This window comes from Sminthopsis crassicaudata, chromosome 5 (genome assembly GCF_048593235.1).
Source record: "Sminthopsis crassicaudata isolate SCR6 chromosome 5, ASM4859323v1, whole genome shotgun sequence".
Taxonomy (NCBI): domain Eukaryota; kingdom Metazoa; phylum Chordata; class Mammalia; order Dasyuromorphia; family Dasyuridae; genus Sminthopsis; species Sminthopsis crassicaudata.
Window position 1 is genome coordinate 105,138,144 of NC_133621.1, and position 18,750 is coordinate 105,156,893.

The 18,750-nt window shown below is 34.5% G+C and overlaps 1 protein-coding gene across 1 annotated transcript in view; it reads left to right on the forward strand.

Annotated features, from left to right (window-relative positions):
• The window catches only part of DGKI (diacylglycerol kinase iota), a 570,574-nt gene that overhangs the window by 492,412 nt on the left and 59,412 nt on the right, over positions 1–18,750 (forward strand). The window contains 1 exon segment of the mRNA XM_074267817.1: positions 11,704–11,729. Coding sequence (XP_074123918.1) covers positions 11,704–11,729 — 26 coding nt within the window.

Consider the following 18,750-nt stretch of genomic DNA (forward strand, 5'->3'; position numbering starts at 1 on the left):
TATAGATATCTCTTTCTATATATATATATATATATAGAGAAATATCTATATCTATATCTATCTATCTATCTATCTATATCTATCTATATATCTATATCTATATCTATATCTATATCTATATCTATCTATCTATCTATCTATATATATATATATATATATATATATATATATATATATATATATATATATAGAGAGAGAGAGAGAGAGAGAGAGAGAGAGAGAGAGAGAGAGAGAGAGAGAAAGAGAGAGAGAAGGGGGTGGGAGAGGAGAGACAGTGAGAGAGACACACATAGAAAGAGATATTTCATAGATAAATATTTTGTTTCCAAAGGTGAGAAATATAAGCAAACTCATACATATTATTTACTACACAGCTTGTGAAAAATCTGTACAGTTCAGTGACTATAAATATAGCATATAACAGTATCTATTTTGGAAGAGTTATGCACTTAGTAGAAGATCAGGGTAAGTCTCCATATGATCCCAAAAATGAATGACATAGGATTTGCATAATAGGCTGGTTTTTCTTCTTCCTCAACGTACAATTTTCCTTCCTACATTCTCTTTGTAGCTAAGAGATTGTTAGTAGAACTTAGTTAATTAGAATAAGATAGGAATTTTAAAATGTATGTTAGAGAAAGAGATGCATGCACCTAGCATAAATTCAAATGGAGATCATTCTGTCTTAGAAGGAACACCCATGAAAAGCAGATAGAGGGCATCTGAGCTGCTAGAATGTTAGAATGTTAAACCCCAATTGATCTTGTCGGCCTTTCTTGGCCCTATGCTGACACTTGTTAATTAGGACTTTAGGAAAAAGTTTCTTCTTATACCCTAGAGGTTTTGTTGGGTATTTCATTGGACTTTTCCTGATTTTCATCCATTTTGCAGCATTTATTACAATGGCAACTCCAAGGGCATCTACCCAGTAGGTACCACACTCAACAGAAGGTGTGAGAACAAAAGTAATAATGTTGATGATAGTATTTGCCCATGAAGACAGATACCAGCTTATCATAGAAATAAAAGAAATATATCCACAGGGCAAGAATTCTTAGTTTTGCAACTTCTTAGGAAGAACTTCAGGGTATCAGGCTTAGAGGAATCATATCACCCATGGAGCAACAGAAATAAGATGGGTACCCTTGTACTCAATAACAAGGATCAACCTGTCAGGGAAAAACCAAACATCACTAATGGGACCAGGAAAAAGCAAAAGATCAGGTACAACAGTATCAACAGTAAATGAATATGATTTCTTCTAGGCTTTTTGGTGAGACAGATCAACAGGCACAGAAATGGGATTGGGTACAATAGAAAGACCCCAAAGATAGTGAAAAAGAAATGGCATGAAACAATTTGAAGTGAATTTTGTAAAGTTTTTCTGGGACTAGCTAATATAGTCAAGATAATAATGCTTGTGGTACCAATATTGGAGCCCAATGGTTAAAGAGTAAACTCTGTCAAGGTTGTTTACTCAAATAACAGTCAGAGGATGAATTGCACAAGTGAACATAGAGTTCCTGATAAAAGTCATCCTATCACGTACAAAAATGATGTGAAGGGGAAAGAGAAGTCTGTATTTATGGTCTTCTTAATCACTACAACAACTTGTCTCTTGAGCATATTAGTTGGGGACCTTGAAAAACAAGGGCATAGGACTAGCAAGGAGGTTAAAAGAGGGTCCAAAACTGATGTTGTTTGGACTTTGCAGTGTTGCCTCTTTGGTCCAGCAGAGACTAGGAGAGACACAATTTTCTTATGAGGGAAGGGTAACATTGTATAAAGTCACATTTAAAAAAACCAAGCCTTTAACAGTCTCCTGTTTTTTGCTGCCTCATTTCCTGTAGCAATTTCACTTATGACTTTTTTTTTTTAAATCCAGAATGACTTTCAGAGGTTTGGAGGCTTCATACCTATTCTTAATATTAAAGAATTTCACTATGACATTGGTGAGGTGAGGTATTCTGTGATCACCTCTACAGGCAGCAGCACTAGTACTAACAATTAATTTAAAAAACCCATGAAGAGTAACTCTTCCAAAAGCCCTTCTAAATTCATCTCTGGTTCCAGTCTGCATAAGAACCACCACTATGTTATTGACTAAAGTCTCATTATTGACTCCCCCAATAGCGGGGATTGCTGCCTTTACTGAAAAGAGTGAAGAAGACACGCCTGGGGATGATAGATGTAGATGTACTTAAACTTCACACCATGACAGAAATTAGCATGTAAATCACCAAGGGGTTGTTCAACACTGAACCATCACACAAAATCTCCTCAGCCATTTTCATCTATCTAGCTCTAAAGCTCTTCTAAGAATGTCTAAGGAATTGACAGGAAAGTAGAGTAATCCCAGGAGAAGAATCATTTTTAGGAACCTTTGAAAGATAGTACTTCCTTAGGATATCTCTTTCTGACTACTTAATCTCTAAGTCATTAAAGTTAGCATGTCCTTGTGGTCTTTCTCTCCCATAAGCTCTTCAATCAGTGCTATAGTAGAATAAAGTGACAGAAGTTCTAGCTTGCTTTCAGAGACAAGGGAATTATTGTTGGAGATGGGGAATGTTCTTTTATCTTTCCCAGACATAGTAGATTGTTGCATGAGGATATGTTTGATGGATTTATTAGGATCAAAGTTTCCCAATTTTGGTCAAATTGCCATGAACTACCATCCATGTAGTGAATCCCCACTATATTTACCATGCAAAGCAGGGCAGAGCAGGGCATGGAAGAAAAGAGCAATCTGATAACCAGGTGAAAATTTCCCACTGGCTCTTACACTCTCAGTTTCTCAGACATCGGGGCTCATTCTCATTCCATTCATAAGTTTTCCCAGGAGCTATGAATAAAAGTCTATACCACTGATAATTCTAGAGACTCTGATATGCCTAATGGTTGAACCTGTAAGTCAACATACATGTTCATTATAACTACTTTCTTAACATGATTTCAAATTGTTTTACAAAATAGTTGGTCCAATTTACAGCTCTACCAAAAGTTTATTGTTTTTCTATTTTCTCACTGCCCTTCCAATATCAACCATTTCCATTTTTGTCATCTTTTTCAATTTCTAGCACATCTATTCTTATTAGTCATTACTTCTAGCTTCCTCTGGAATCTACTTTCATTCCTGACTCATTGCCTGTGTCCAAAACATGGAGGAGGGTCTTTATTCCCAATAAATTTTTATAAATATGTGGGAGTGGATCATAAACCTCCAAGTTCAGTTGTAACCATTGAGCTGGAAGAAATGGGTTAGATACAGCTTTGCTCTCTATGATCCTGGTCCAAAGAAGAGTGTTGATTCATGAAATAGTATCTTCTTTGCTCTGTCCCTACAGTGTCTTTTCCAAGTTCATTCTAGGCTTTACTTTTAGGGAGACTGCCTTATTCTACTTTTTCTGTTTGTAGATTGTGATATTATAGGAGTCATTCAAAAGAAGAGAAAGATGAACCACAGACATGATCTCCAGAGGTTATTAGTTCATCCCTAGGCTCCAAACAAGATTACATCCAAATTTGAATATATGTTACATATATATATATATATATATATATATATATATATATATATATATATATATATATATATATATATATATATATATACACACACACACACACACATATATGTATATATACATGTATATTTGTCCTTTAAAATCTCCAAGGATTGACATTGTATAGCTGTAGCAAAGCCTGAGGGAACAGTGCTAAATTATGCAGCATCTTAGTGTTCTTGGATTAAAACTACACACAGGAAAAAAAAAATGTTAAATCCAAAAAACTAAGGAAGAAATGCTGAGATCTTTCTAAAAAGTGAAATAGTTTTTTTCTAGTAACAGAAATTCTTTCAGTGTGAACAGATTTAAAGCTTGGCTATCACCAAAGAGAAGTATGTGTCACAAATAAAACTGATGGCAAGGCAGTACACTCAGACTGGGATCTGAAATAGTAACCAGCCTGCTTTAAATAGTCACAATGCCAACTGTTTCGGTGCCAGGTTTATTGATTTTTTTCAAAGCTATGTTACAAAGAAACACAGCCCTCCTCTTGGGGCTTTTGTCTTCATGAATAATGCACCTATTTGGCTGAATAGATTCAGAATGTGCTGGTTGGAAGCTAGGTGGATTTCTCTGTCCTCAGGCCCTAAGAACTGATCAATATACTGTGACACATCTTTCCCTCCTTCCCCCCTTTGCTTTCAAAAGTTAAAAATTGAGCCCTGGTTCCATAGATCAAATGAAATTGTGTTTAAAAATCCTATATAAATGCCAGCTATTATTATTGTAACAGTGGTGAGGTCTGGGTTTTCTCAACTGGCAAGAAGGACCCTGGGGCACCTAGCTATTAATCACTCTACCCCCGCCCCATCTCCCCAGGCTCTTTACCTAAGAATATGTGTCATTTATGACAATAACTCATCTGGCTCTGCCTTCACATCCGGGACATGATTTTTCTTTCCCAGGCCCAGAATGTTACTTTAGTCATTCACTCCTTTTCAAGTTCAAAATGAGCCCCAATTTAATTAGACTGGATAAAAAAGCATAATGAAATTTAAAACAATAGACATAGATGTTAAAAATCACAACCTTTTCCCAATTTTTACCTTCTTCCCCAACTGTCACAATGGAGTCCTTTTATGAAGAAATAGTATTGTTCACACTTTTATCTCAGTGCAATGTTCTCCTCCAACTTCATTAATGAAAGCTTACCTTTCCTGTTTCTCAATCCCTAAAAACCCAATCTCTGCAAGAGTTAATATGATAATAGTATATTGAGAAGAGGACTATATTTAGAATCAGAGAATCTTGTTCAATTCCTCTCTAAGTTGCTGACTCTCTATGTGATCTTGGACAAGTAATTTAAAATGTCTGTCCTTTAGTTTTCTCATTTGTAAAATCAAGAAGTAGGATTTTATGATCTCTAAGGTCTCTTGTAACTCTATATATTTTGGCCTATGATAAATTAATTCTCACTGAGAAGATGCTGATCTAATGTATTATTCCACTGTGGGTAATGAGGGAGGAAGGGCTCAACAATCATGGTTATTCCCCAGTTCTCCCTAATCTGAGTTTTTACTTCACTGATAGATCTACCTCCTTTGATTTATCTTTAATCTCCTCCTTGTCTTCTATCTGTTATCTACCCACCTAAATAATGTACTTTCTTCTCCAAAATCTCCATTTAACTATTTGCTAACTCTATTCCTCTGCTTCCTACAAAAAAACCTACAACCTTTGCTCTACCCAGCAATTTCATTTGAATTTTGGAAGCAACCTGTTTGTCTTAAGTGAGAGTGTGAGCATATTAGGATTTGAGAAGTTTAGTGAATGAAGCATGGGAGGGAAACAAATATTCAGAAATAATTCATCTCTTACTTAGATTTGGACTAAAAATTTATGCCAGTCACACAGGTAGGTCTATATTTCGTGTTCAAACAGATAAGTATATTATAGAAGGTCACCATAAATTTAATATAATTTTATTTACTCTAAAGCTTCTCTATACTAAAATCCTATAGCAATAGAGGTTTCAAGCTGAACATAAAAGAGCATTAAATAAATATCAGTAATTGCTTAGCAAAGGAGATTGATCTGCATTTTATATGCTATCTTGTTACACATTGTCTTGTTACAAAGTAATAAAATTGATTCCATAAACCATAAATAAAAGTAAGTGTCATTATTTTATGCTACTGATCAAAAAAAATTGTTGGTTTATGTTGAGCTCATATTTGTCTATGACTATCAACTTTTTTTCTGCAATGATTGTGTGGAATATCTTGTAGTTTGTGTAGTTGTTTTTGTTTTTATTCCTAGAGTCCCAAAATTGAGTACTCTTAAGAGATTTTTTTCTTGAAATGGAATTTCTTCTTTTATATTCAGCAGAGATTTGAATTTACAATATTGTAGGTTGAGGATAGAGAGAAAGTCAGAAGACTGAGTTTTTACCCCACTATTAGTTCCAAACTTTTAGGTGTATCAAAGCCATACTTTCTAATTAAAGAATGAGAATAAAAGACCAGACAGAATAAAAAGGTATTACTGATAGTCAAGCTATGCTTTATTTCCCAATATTTACCCCCTCACAATTTTTGTAAAATTCAGTCTTTAGGCTCCTCATAATAGCTCCCAATTTCAGTCATGATTTCAAGTATTCAGCATTGAATAAAACCAGAAGAGAAAGAAAGTCCTTTTGGTAGAAACTGAAGTCAAGAGCCAGATTTTAGGGAAAGAGTATGAGATCAACATTAGACATGTTGTATTTGTATTAACAGTGGAACAGCCAAATTAGATATTTCCTCTAAGCAATAAGATGTGTGCAACTAAAATTTGGGAGAGATTTCACAGCTGGTAGTATTCTGGTAGAAGTGATAAAGGAGCCATGGCAGATGAGTTTTCCAAGCTAAAGAATAAAGAAAGTAGAAAAGAGGATTAAAGACGAGATCCTCCATAACTTTTTTTTTTTTAATCTATAAAATAATAGGTTTAGATGCAATGGCCTCTGAGATCTCTGCCTGTTCTAAATCTAGTATTTAGCAATGCTATAATTCTTAAGGCACAGGGCAAAAATATCATGAGACTTCATTGTTTTCTGATCAATTCAATTGGAAAACATCCAAATCACCTTTTCTAGGAACTTTTTTTTCCTTTTCTTTTCTTTTCTCTCTTTTTTTTTTTTTTTTTTTTTTAATTCTATAGCTGGCGTCTCTCACACTCCAAATCCCATTTAATCTCTACAATGTGCATTTGTAGCAGTGGTGCCTGATCCACGTCTCTTGCTAGTCTCATCCATGTGTCATCCATCTTCTATTAAAGGTAAAATTCAGAGTGAGGGTTGAAGTGCTGCATCTGGACCCACATTCCACTAGTCATAAGAGTGTGGAAGACATTCAACATAGAAGTACACCATAGCATTTGCCAAAACTCTGAAATTGATAGTTCTCTCTTAGTTGCTAGATGCAGACCAGAATACATCCCTTTGGGACATTAAAGGGACCATCTGGCATTTTTCAGACTGAGTGATAATCCTTTGCTTTTAATTTTGCAGAGAAAAAATTTCTGCCTTACTTCTTCACTTAATTTGAGAGAAACACGTTTTTTCTTTCTTGTTTATAATATTTGTGAGAAATTAATCACAAATACTCCATTAATTAGTTCACTAACTCATTAAACATTTAATATATACACTACTATGTGCCATAAAAGGTGATAGATTCTTGGAAAGATACATCTTTGTGCTCATTTTTGAACAAATAGAATCATCTTTGAAACTGGCCTGGATTCATAGTACTAGTGTAGCCTGAAAAATTAAGCCACCCCCAAACATCCTTCCCTTTAAAAACTTTTCCCCCCAAAGAGTAAGTAGAAAAGTATACAGAGAAGTCTTATTACACTTTCAAAAGTAAAGACACTGCTTTTCAATATCTCTTATAACTTTTCATTGTAGTAGAAAATAGCTGGAAGGAGAAAGTTCACTGACTTTAGGGTGTTCAGTGCATTATATAGCTTAAGGAACCAAATATTTTTTTTTCACTGACTTCTATTCTTTTTGGTTTTTACCTATTGTTATTTTACTCTCTTCCCTATTCTCTAACATCTCTAAGTCTTTTTTACTATAACAGTGAATACTTTATAGGATCTTTTTGTGCTTAAGCAGTTTTAAGATGAGTACCTTATGGCAGAATAATTATAATAAATACAAACAAAAAAGTTTATCAAGAGTATAAGTAGGGGTAGGAATTGAAAGTGGAGGGGTATCCCTTAGTATAGCCTTAATGAAGGAATGTAAAAATGGTGTTGGAGATACAGATCTCTAACTCAAGTCCTTTTAGAGCAATGAAAACCAGTCTCTCCCTAGATGCTAATATTGTAGCACTAGTAATATCATTATATATTGTGACATTAAGATGATGATTCACTGAATCCAGAGCAAATGTCATGTCTATTACAGAGTGTTCCTTTTACATTTTTCACTCCCCACCCCTCACAACTTCCCTACAGTATATTCCTGTTCTGACTTTCATCTGCACTGAGCAAACAACTCTACTCAGCCCATTTGCTTTTCCCATAAGATCATTAAGATTTGCTTAGGTCCCACGTGTCTAAAAGAGATTGAATGAAGGCCACTTACTTATACATAAGGATCCTCGTGGACTGCACATTGATTTAATTTTAAAATTTAATGTTATCTATATTTTATTTTATTGTATTTAAATTTAAAAAATTACATTTCCATCTGATTTTAGCTGTTCTGGAGAATATTGTAGGCTGCATCAATGGCCATGTATTTGACACCTAACATCCGTTTTAAAGGCATTTAAGAGGTATTAGGGACTAGAGCTACAAAGCCAAAAACAACCGTTTTGGTTCTCAAATAAGAGGTAGCATGGTATAGTATGAGGTTTTTTCCATGACCCCAAATTTCTACCTGAAACAAAGGCTCATCACATGGCAGGGAATAGGGAACACTATAGTTTCTAAAGAAGTAAAATCAAGAACTACCCAAAAGTCAATTGTAATGTTTTCTGTTCGGTTTTCTTGGGGTCTCTGGGAGCAGCCTTCATTTCAGTTCAGTAATCACCTCAAGAATATCCAGGTGTTAAAGTCCATATTCTTTATTATTTCCTTCCTGATGCTGGGCAGCTTTCTGGAGAGCCTTTCAGACTGGCCTTGGTCTCTCAGGGAGGGAAGTGCAGGAGGCCAGGCCAGCTACCTGACTGGACCCACAGTCAGGCCAGCCAGCCTGATTGAAGATGAAATGAATTTCTGTCTCCTTGGCTCTGAGAGCTTCTAGTGCACTCATCTTCTGTGGCTCTCAGTCCCTGCTTATATACTCCACACTGAGTATAAACCAATCATTATATCTCTAGAAAACCATTATTTGTTGTAAGATTAAATCAATCATACTGAACCATACTAAATTAGATAACCATTGTCTCATCAATTCCACTTAGTAATACCTTATAAATATCCTTGTTTCAAGTTCAGAGTTCTGGCCTATTATAGTCAGTGAAGAGATAAATGGGAGTTAAGAACAGACCAATATGTTGTAAATGAGAAATGTTGCCAGAAAAGCAGAATTAAGGATTTTATCAGGGAAAAAATAATCTATCAATTAACAAAGACTAAGTTTTATTTGAGGGATTAGAAAAAGCAAATACAAGAAATGAAATAATTTACAAGGAGTATAGATTCTAAGGGAGAAACAGTAAGTACATTTATAAATTTGTGCAGAATAAAGAAAATACATGCAAATAATTTCAAGGTAGCTAAAATGTCTGATCATGTCAGAATAACAATAGCTAATGGATAGCTAGTGCTTATCATGCAATATAAGAATAATATTGCATAGGTCCCCTGTATTGTATTTAGGAGAGAACTTAATAGGATTTTGCAAAGAATGAAAGAATGTGGGTGGGTTGCAATATGCCTTATTAGAGCAAGTATCCACATTGATGAAATCAAAGATCCCTTGAACTATATATTTATATATATATATATGTATATGTACATATACATATATATACATGCATACATATATACATATATACACATACACACACATGCATACACACACTGACTCTGGAGTCAATGATGTAGGTTCAAATACCATGTCTAATGTTTATTATTTTAGGTACTTTTACTTCTCTGGGCCTCAGTTCCTTATTCTGTACATTGAGGAGGTTGAAGACTCTGAAATCCTTTTCAGCTCTTGATTTAAGACTCTAGTTACTAAGGAGCTGTGGTTTAGAAATGAGATATATTTACATATGTATACACATATATGTGTACACATATCATGTATATGTGTGACTATATCTCTCTATATGGGAGTTTATCTCCATATATGTATATGTGTTAACATACACAAATACATTTTAGAATTTGATTTCATCTGTCTGAAATGGTTTAATATGTAAGCTTCCAAAAATAATTTTGTACTAATAATCTATGTTTCTTTTAGACCTTTATCTCCCTTTCCCCATAGCTGATCCCACTTCCTTCAGATTCTTATAAGCTAATAGAACACACCCCAAAAAAAGAAACACATAGTTCTGCTTAGAGCTCCCTCCTAAATGATTGCCATAGAAAATGGAACTAAAGAAGAGAGATAGGAGACAGAGTCAAAGGCCTCTCCTTTATTTCCACTGCCTGTTTCTCAGGCTTGACCTGATTTCTCCTAGACTGTGAGCTTCTGAGTCAATGTATGTTTTCATATCTGAGAGATAAATGTAATTTTCCTTGGACACTGGAGGGTATACGAGATAACTTCTTCAGGTTCCTTTCAAACCTTTAGCTCTATGAATTCATTTTTTTATATGAGAGACTGAATAGTGTTATGACATGATGGTAGTCTTGGATTCAGAAAGTTGTGGTTAGATTCCAGCTCTACTACTTAGAATCTGTGTGACCTTTGACAGTTCACTTTACCCAAATAGCTGTTTATTCATCTAAAAAGTGGGAGCATTTGTATTTGTATTGTCCATCCTCATGTGTAGAGGGCTGAAACTCAAAATAAAAAGATATGCTTGAATCAGACAAACGAGCACTTAAGGCTAATTACCTATTGGATGTGAGAGAATGGCTAAATATACATATTTAAATGAAATGTTAATGTGATGGCTCTCCTAAAGATTGGTGCTTGCTGAATGCTTGGTGATGAGGTAATCATAGGCAAGGATTGGAGGGCTGGGATAGAGAAGTCAGAGTTATGTGGCAGCAAAAGGAGGAGGTGAGAGGCTGGAGACTCTGGGCTCCAGAATCCAGGATACATCTTTGACAAACCACGTGGCAATTTGCCTGCCTCCTTCACTTTTCCCCCTAAACACCAAGGACTTTGATTTATCCTGACTCTGGCTGATCCTGAGGCCCTCCAGGGAGCTAGCTTGTACTTTATACTCATGGGATTATGATTAGGAAAGCAACATGTAAAAATTTAATTTCTCTAAAAAGTAATGTGCTACATACATTTTTGTTTAAATAAATATATAGCATTTGAACCTTTGATTTAATTGGTATGAAGAACTCTGGCTATTGAAATTTATGCCACTGATCCACAAGTTCTCAATAACTGGGGTCATAGGTCTAGAGCTGGACAGGGACTCTTTATTATAGGGATCAAGAGTCTGAGGCCCGGAAAGCTTAAGTTAAGTATCAGGTATAGGATTGGAATCCTTTGTGACCAGAATTCTTTCTCTTTCCACAATTGAGGAGGCACTGAGAGGCAAATTGATTTGAGACAGGTCTTGAATCCAGGTTTTCTCTTTCTGTGCTCCCTATTCCAAGCTGCCTTCATATGGCATAAGACTTCTTACAGAAGATGTGTAAGCTGTTCTCTATAAATAGCTCCAGAATTTCATGGCTGTGAGTATTAAATTAGACTGGATATAATGATGAATTCCTCTGTAGTTCTCAACTTCCCCCCCCCCCCCCCCTGCCCAGACCCTAATTCCTTTATCTTTTCTTCCTCCAGACAGGTTCATTCATTTTATCTCTCCCTTCTAACCCCAGGTAGTTGATAAGGATTAATAACCAAGTAGTAAACATCCATCCATATCCATGTTGGGAGTCCTGTCATATAGTCATTCATGATTAAAAAACAAAAAGAAAGAACAACTATTTCAAATATATATTATGTTTATTGTTATCATTATTATTTATGAAAGATTTATCAAGCTTTATTATCTCCTTCTAGGTCACCAGTCTCTTCAGAAGATCAAGGTAAGAATCTGTTTTTACCAACATTGATATAGGATTAAGCTGTGAAGTTGGTCTTACCTTGGCTTTCCAACTATTGGAAAGAGACTGAGCAGGTGATTGGGTAGAGAGAAAAAGCCACAAAGATGGAAGCCCTGTATTTTTCAGTTTATAAGCACCAATAGTTGTTTGTTAAACTTAGTCTGCATTAATTATTGGGGGTGCAGCTAGATTCTATTTTATTAAATTTATTTTGCTTAGCAAAATGGCCAGACTAAGTTTTATTTTTTCTTTTCCTTCCTTTATACACCCAATTCATGTGGGATCTTAGCAAATAACTTAAAATGCTTAACTTTTCTTTCCTCATCAATCAAGATAAAATCTGTTGGGTAAAATCAAGGTTGAGACTGAGGATATCCAAGGTCTGCTATGGTTTAAACATTTTAAAATTTATGAAATATACAATTCTATCAACATTAGTGTTCAATTGATGGATAGAAATCCTAGATGAGAAGTATTTAGAATATTAGAATGATGAGATAAATTGTTTTGACAAATAGGCCCCAATCTAGTTCCAAAAAACTGAACTGAAAGATGGTTTGTCTTTCAAAAAAATTAGGCAACAAATAGTTAGTGTAACTACTAGATAAAGCAGAATGTTTTTGGAGGCATTCCTCCATTGGAAATTTGAAGACATATGGCTTATTTGAGTGTTACAATATATCTAAGATGGTAAAAAATATTATTGGTTAGAAACTAGCAGGTAATATGAAGTGGGACCAGGCTGTACTTTAAGCAGGTTTGGTTTCTATACAAAATTGTGAAGTTAACCCATATCATTGCCTTCTTCCAACCTTCCAGTTAAGGGTTTTCTCCACTATTTAGTAATACTCCCAATAGCTCCTTATGCTTAGGCTTCCCCAAGGCCTACATCTTTCCATGTGCTGAAGTCATTTCTCCCTTCAAAGTTTCATTAAATTTCTAGAACCTTAGAACCATAGGAGTCTATTCTGTTTTCTTTTAAGGGTTCTTATTTCCCTTCTTTGTCATAGACTCCTTTGACAGTCTTGTAAAATCTATGAACCTCTTCTCAACAAGTCAAAGCAAGTCAACAAGTATTCATTATCTTTTAGGTAATATACTAAATTCTTGTTTTATATATGTATATATGTATATATATATATATACCTATATATAATAAAATAAAAATCCCTGCTGTCAATGAACTCACATTCTAATTAGATTATTCTTATGTCCTCTCTTAAATCCCATATGAAATCTGAATGGAGGGTCATTGCTGAAAGATTTAAGAAAGGCTTCATGACACACTAGACATAAGACTTGGGCTTTAAAGCAAGATAGGAAAAATGGGTGATGACAGACAGAGTTTCCGCATTAGTGAAAAAGTGCTAGGAGGATGCATGATTATTTGTCTGCTGACAGTAGCGGACTTGTCTGGGACAGAGTTGTTAGAGGAGATTGGAAAGACAAGGCAATACCAAATTTGATGGTTCAGGCAGCTGAATCTGAATCCCTTGTCCTTTCCATAATTTGAGTTATGCAATAAAGACTTTCTACATGAAGTCTCATAACAAAGTGACAGAATTTTTGCCATTCTGAAGCCTTTCTTAGACCTTTCAGCAATGATCCTCCATTTAGACTTCATATGGGATTTTGCTTTGCACATCTTTCTCTAGTACTCAGTATATGTTGTTGTATATCATTAACTATCTGTGCCCATGTCTCATCTCTCTACTATACTACATCCATTAAGGCAGATTATATCTCTTATCTAAACTTTGTAACCTCCTACCCCTCCCACATTTAGCACAATGTTCAGTATCCAGTTGGCCCACAGTGGATATTTACTGGATTTAATTATGTTTTGATGATAACCAGGAGAAATTTTAGACAGATTTTGTACTTTCAGCAACATTGACCTTCCATCATTCAGTGATAAAAATATATTTAATATTCTATCAGAGTCCATTGGAGAGACTAAAAAGATAGTTGGAATAAAAAAAATTATTTAACACATTTCTGGAAAACAAAGTGACTTGACTTGATACACCCAAAGTTGTACCAAGAGGGAAATAGGAATCCTGGAGAAAGGATACTATGTCACCATCTCCCATCCACCCCCAAACTCAGAGAGTCACTGACACTTCCAAATACAGGAGCCTCTCCACATTGGAGTCAAGATTGACATCCCAGACTCAAGTGATGGTAGTGGGGCTGACATTTCCAAATGGAAACAAGAAAGGCAGAGTGGAGACACAACTAAAGATCTTGTTAGATGCCATAATCTTTCAAGTAAAGGAAACCTTGGAATCTCTCACAAGAAAATGCATCCAGAACCTGCCACTTTGCTACATCAAGATCTTCCTGGACAGTTCTGATTTAATAATTTTGTTAAGCATTTATTATGTGCCAGGCATTATTCAAAGACCTGGGGACATATAACTAAACAAGATAGTCTATGTACTAAGGAGCTTACATTCTTTTTTTTTTTTTTTTCAATTATTCTGCTCTTAAGAAAAAAAATGCATCTCTATAACAGCAGAAGAAAGAATAAAGATCGTTGCACATGAAACTGCAAATCTATTTTGTACAACTTGTTATTCTTTTAAAATATGTAATGAAAGTATCAAGTAACTTTTTCCCTCTCTCCCTTTCCCCCCACCCTAGAGATAGCTACCATTAGACACAAATATATATATATACATATATACACATATGTATATATTTATATCTTATATGAGTTAGACCATCCGATATGCACTTCTATTTATTAGTTCTTTCTATGTAGATAGCATCTTCCTTTATGTGTTCTTTGAAGTTAATTTGAGTATCTATAATAATCAAAATGACTTTGTCACTCAAATTTGTTCTTAAAAATATTACTGTTATAGAATATTCTCTTGGTTTTCAAAAATTCTGACTGATTTCCTGTCCTTGAAGTCACAAGCAGGTGGAAGCCAATAAACTATATAGCTGAAAATTATGAGTTTAGAAGTTTCTAACTATAGACAATTTCATAGAGAGGTAGGCAGAAAAAACATCAAGGAAGAAGGATCAGGCAAGAGAAGAAAGTGGGACAGGAGATAGAAAGTTCTAGGCTCCTAGAAATCAGACGTTTTTTCAAATAACATACTTCTGAGCATGATGTAAGGAATATATTTTTCCTACACACACACACAAATTTATCACAAATTTATCTTCTCCTTCATACAGTGGAAAGAGCATTAAGTTACCCATGATCAAATCTAGCCTTTTTCAATTCCTATCTCTGTGAAATTCTTCAAGTTATGTAACCTCCCTGTGCCTCAGCTATATAGTGAGGGGGTTAGAGTAGATGGTATCCAAGTTATGATCTAGAAACAGCAATGTGATAATGATCCTGCAGCCTCTTTCTCCTGATGCACTGAAACCATTCACATTTTCCTTTGAAACATGAGAGATCAGGCTTTTGAAATGTCTTCTACCTGTTCGTATCTTTCCACTCTTGGAGTGAAGCAACTTTTCAAAATGATGTTCAATTACCCAAAGTTCTTTCCAATGAATTTTTAAGTTCTTATAGGACTCCTGAGTTCCATGTTCTTATGAGTGGCTTTTAAATTTTTTTTTTTATAATTTTTATTTACCAGATATAAGCATGGGTAATTTTACAGAATTGACAATTGCCAAACCTTTTGTTCTAAAATTTCCCCTCCTTTCCCACCTCTCAGATAGGCGGTTGACCAATAATGCTAAATATGTTAAAGTATAAGTTAAATACAATAGATGTATACATGTCCAAACAGTTGTTTTGCTGTACAAAAAGAATTGGACATAGAAATAGTGTACAATTAGCCAGTGAAGGAAATAAAAAATGTAGGTGGACAAAAATAGAGTGATTGGGAATTCTATGTAGTGGTACATAGTCATCTCCCAGAGTTCTTTTGCTGGGTGTAGCTGGTTCAGTTCATTACTGCTCTATTGGAATTGATTTGGTTCATCTCATTGTTGAAGATGACCACATCCATCAGAATTGATCATCATATAGTACTGTTGTTGATGTATATAATGATCTCTTGGTCCTGCTCATTTCACTCAGCATCAGTTTATGTAAGTCTCTCCAAGCCTTTCTGAAATCATCCTGTTGGTCATATTCATATACCACAATTTATTCAGCCAATCTCCAATCTCCATCCACTTAGTTTCCAGTTTCTGGCCACTACAAAGAGGGCTGCCACAAACATTCTTGCACATACAGGTCCCTTTCCCTTTTTAAAAATCTCTTTGGGATATAAGCCCAGTAGTAACACTGCTGGGTCAAAGGATATACACAGTTTGATAACTTTTTGAGCATAGTTCCAAATTGCTCTCCAGAACGGCTAGATGTATTCCCAATTCCACCAACAATGTATCAGTGTTCCTATTTTCCCACATCCCCTCCAACATTGTGCATTATCTTTCCCTGTCATTCTAGTCAATCTGACAGGTATGTAGTGGTATCTCAGAGTTGTCTTAATCTGCATTTCTATGATTAATAGTGACTTGAAACATCTTTTCATATGGCTAGAAATAGTTTCAATTTCTTCATCTGAGAATTGTCTGTTTGTATTCTTTGACCATTTATCAATTGGAGAATGGCTTGATTTCTTATAAATTAGAGTCAATTCTCTATATATTTTAGAAATGAGGCCTTTATCAGAACCTTTGACTGTAAAAATGTTTTCCCAGTTTATTGTTTCCCTTCTAATCTTATCTATATTAGTTTTGTTTGTACAAAAACTTTTCAATTTGATATAATCAAAGTTTTCTATTTTGTGATCAATAATGATCTCTAGTTCTTCTTTGGACATAAATTCATTCCTCTTCCACAGGTCTGAGAGGTAAACTATCCTATGTTCCTCTAATTTATTTATAATCTCATTCTTTATAAGTAAGTCATGAACCCATTTTGACCTGATTTTGGTGTATGGTGTTAAGTGTGGGTCAATGCCTAGTTTCTGCCATATTAATTTCCAATTTTCCCAGCAATTTTTGTCAAACAGTAAGTTCTTATCCCAAAAGCTGAGGTCTTTGGGTTTGTCAAACACTAGATTATTAAAGTTATTGATTATTTTGTCCTTTGGACCTAACCTATTCCACTGATCAACTAGTCTATTTCTTAGCCAATACCAAATGGTTTTGGTAACCACTGCTTTATAGTATAATTTTAGATCTGGTACAGCCAGGCCACCTTCATTTGATTTTTTTTTTTTCATTAATTCACTTGAAATTCTTGACCTTTTGCTTTTCCATATGAACTTTGTTGTTATTTTTTCTAGGTCATTTAAATAGTTTTTTGGGAGTCTGATTGGTATAGCACTAAATAAATAGATTAGTTTAGGTAGTATTATCATCTTTATTATATTTGCTCGCCCTATCCAAAAGCATTTAATATTTTTCTAATTGGTTAGATCAGACTTAATTTGCGTGAAAGTGTTTTGTAGTTTTGCTCATATAGTTTCTGATTTTTCCTTGGTAGATAGATTCATAAATATTTTATACTATCGGTAGTTACTTTAAATGGAATTTCTCTTTGTAACTCTAACTGTTGGATTTTATTAGTGACATATAAGAATGCTGATGACTTATGTGGGTTTATTTTGTATCCTGCAACTTTGCTAAAGGTGTAGATTATTTCTAATAGAATCTTTGGGGTTCTCTAAGTATACCATCATATCATCAGCAAAGAGTGATAATTTGGTTTCCTTATTACCTACTCTAATTCCTTTAATCTCTTTCTCCACTCTTATTGCCAAAGCTAGCATTTCTAATACAATATTGAATAGTTATGGTGATAGTGGGCAACCTTGTTTCACTCCTGATCTTACTGGGAAAGGTTCCAGTTTATCCCCATTACATATGATGCTTACTGATGGTTTTATATAGATGCTACTGATTATTTTAAGGAAAAGTCCATTTATTCCTATACTCTCAAGTGTTTTTAATAGGAATGGATGTTGAATTTTATCAAATGCTTTTTTCTGCATCTATTGAGATGATCATATGGTTTTTGTTAATTTGGTTATTAATCTTTCCAATTATTCTGATAGTTTTCCTAATATTGAACCAGTCCTGCATTCCTGGCATAAATCCTACTTGATCATGATGTATTATCCTGGGGATGATTATTTGTAGTCTTTTTGCTAATATTTTATTTAGGATTTTAGCATCTATATTCATTAAGGAGATTGGTCTATAGTTTTCTTTCTCCATTTTCAACTTACCTGGTTTGGGTATCAGTACCATGTCTATGTCATAAAAGGAATTTGGTAGGACTCCTTCATTCCCTATTTTTTCAAATAGTTTATATAGCATTGGACTAATTGTTCTTTGAATGTTTGATAGAATTCACATGTAAATCCATCTGGTCCTGGAGATTTTTTTCTTAGGGAGTTGATTAATAGCTTGTTCTATTTCTTTTTTTCTGAAATGGGACTATTTAAGCAATTTACTTCCTTATGAGTGGCTTTTTGAAGGAGTTTCTCTTTTTCTTTGTTATCTTCCTTTCACAAAACAAAATGCCTAGGCTACAATCTACATGTTGCTGCCTTCCTAAGTGAAAAGTTTCTTGGGATTGCTGTTTTGTACCCCCATCAAGATACCAAATTGCTGTAGAGCAAATGCCCAAGTTTAATCAGTTGTGCAAATTGTATCTTGGTGTTGTGCTTAAGGGTTTAGTAATTGCCATACTGATTTATGTGACTTGTTGAAGTAACACCATCATAAAAATAAAAGGCTCCCAATTTGCTGCTTTGTTTGGCTCTGAACACTTTTTATTTAATTCCATTCTGTTTTTAAAATATATTTTAAATAGCTAGTGTAAAAGAATTGTATTAATCTGCATATTCTAAAAAATTGCTGGGTAGTATTTCCCTTTTTTATCTTTGGAGAGAACACTCTTTCATTATCATCACTATTTTTCAATTATTCTCTTCTTTCTTTATATTGTCTTATATTCAGCTAGTTTATGGTAACTCTTTAGTTGTCATATAACATTCTGAATCTATTT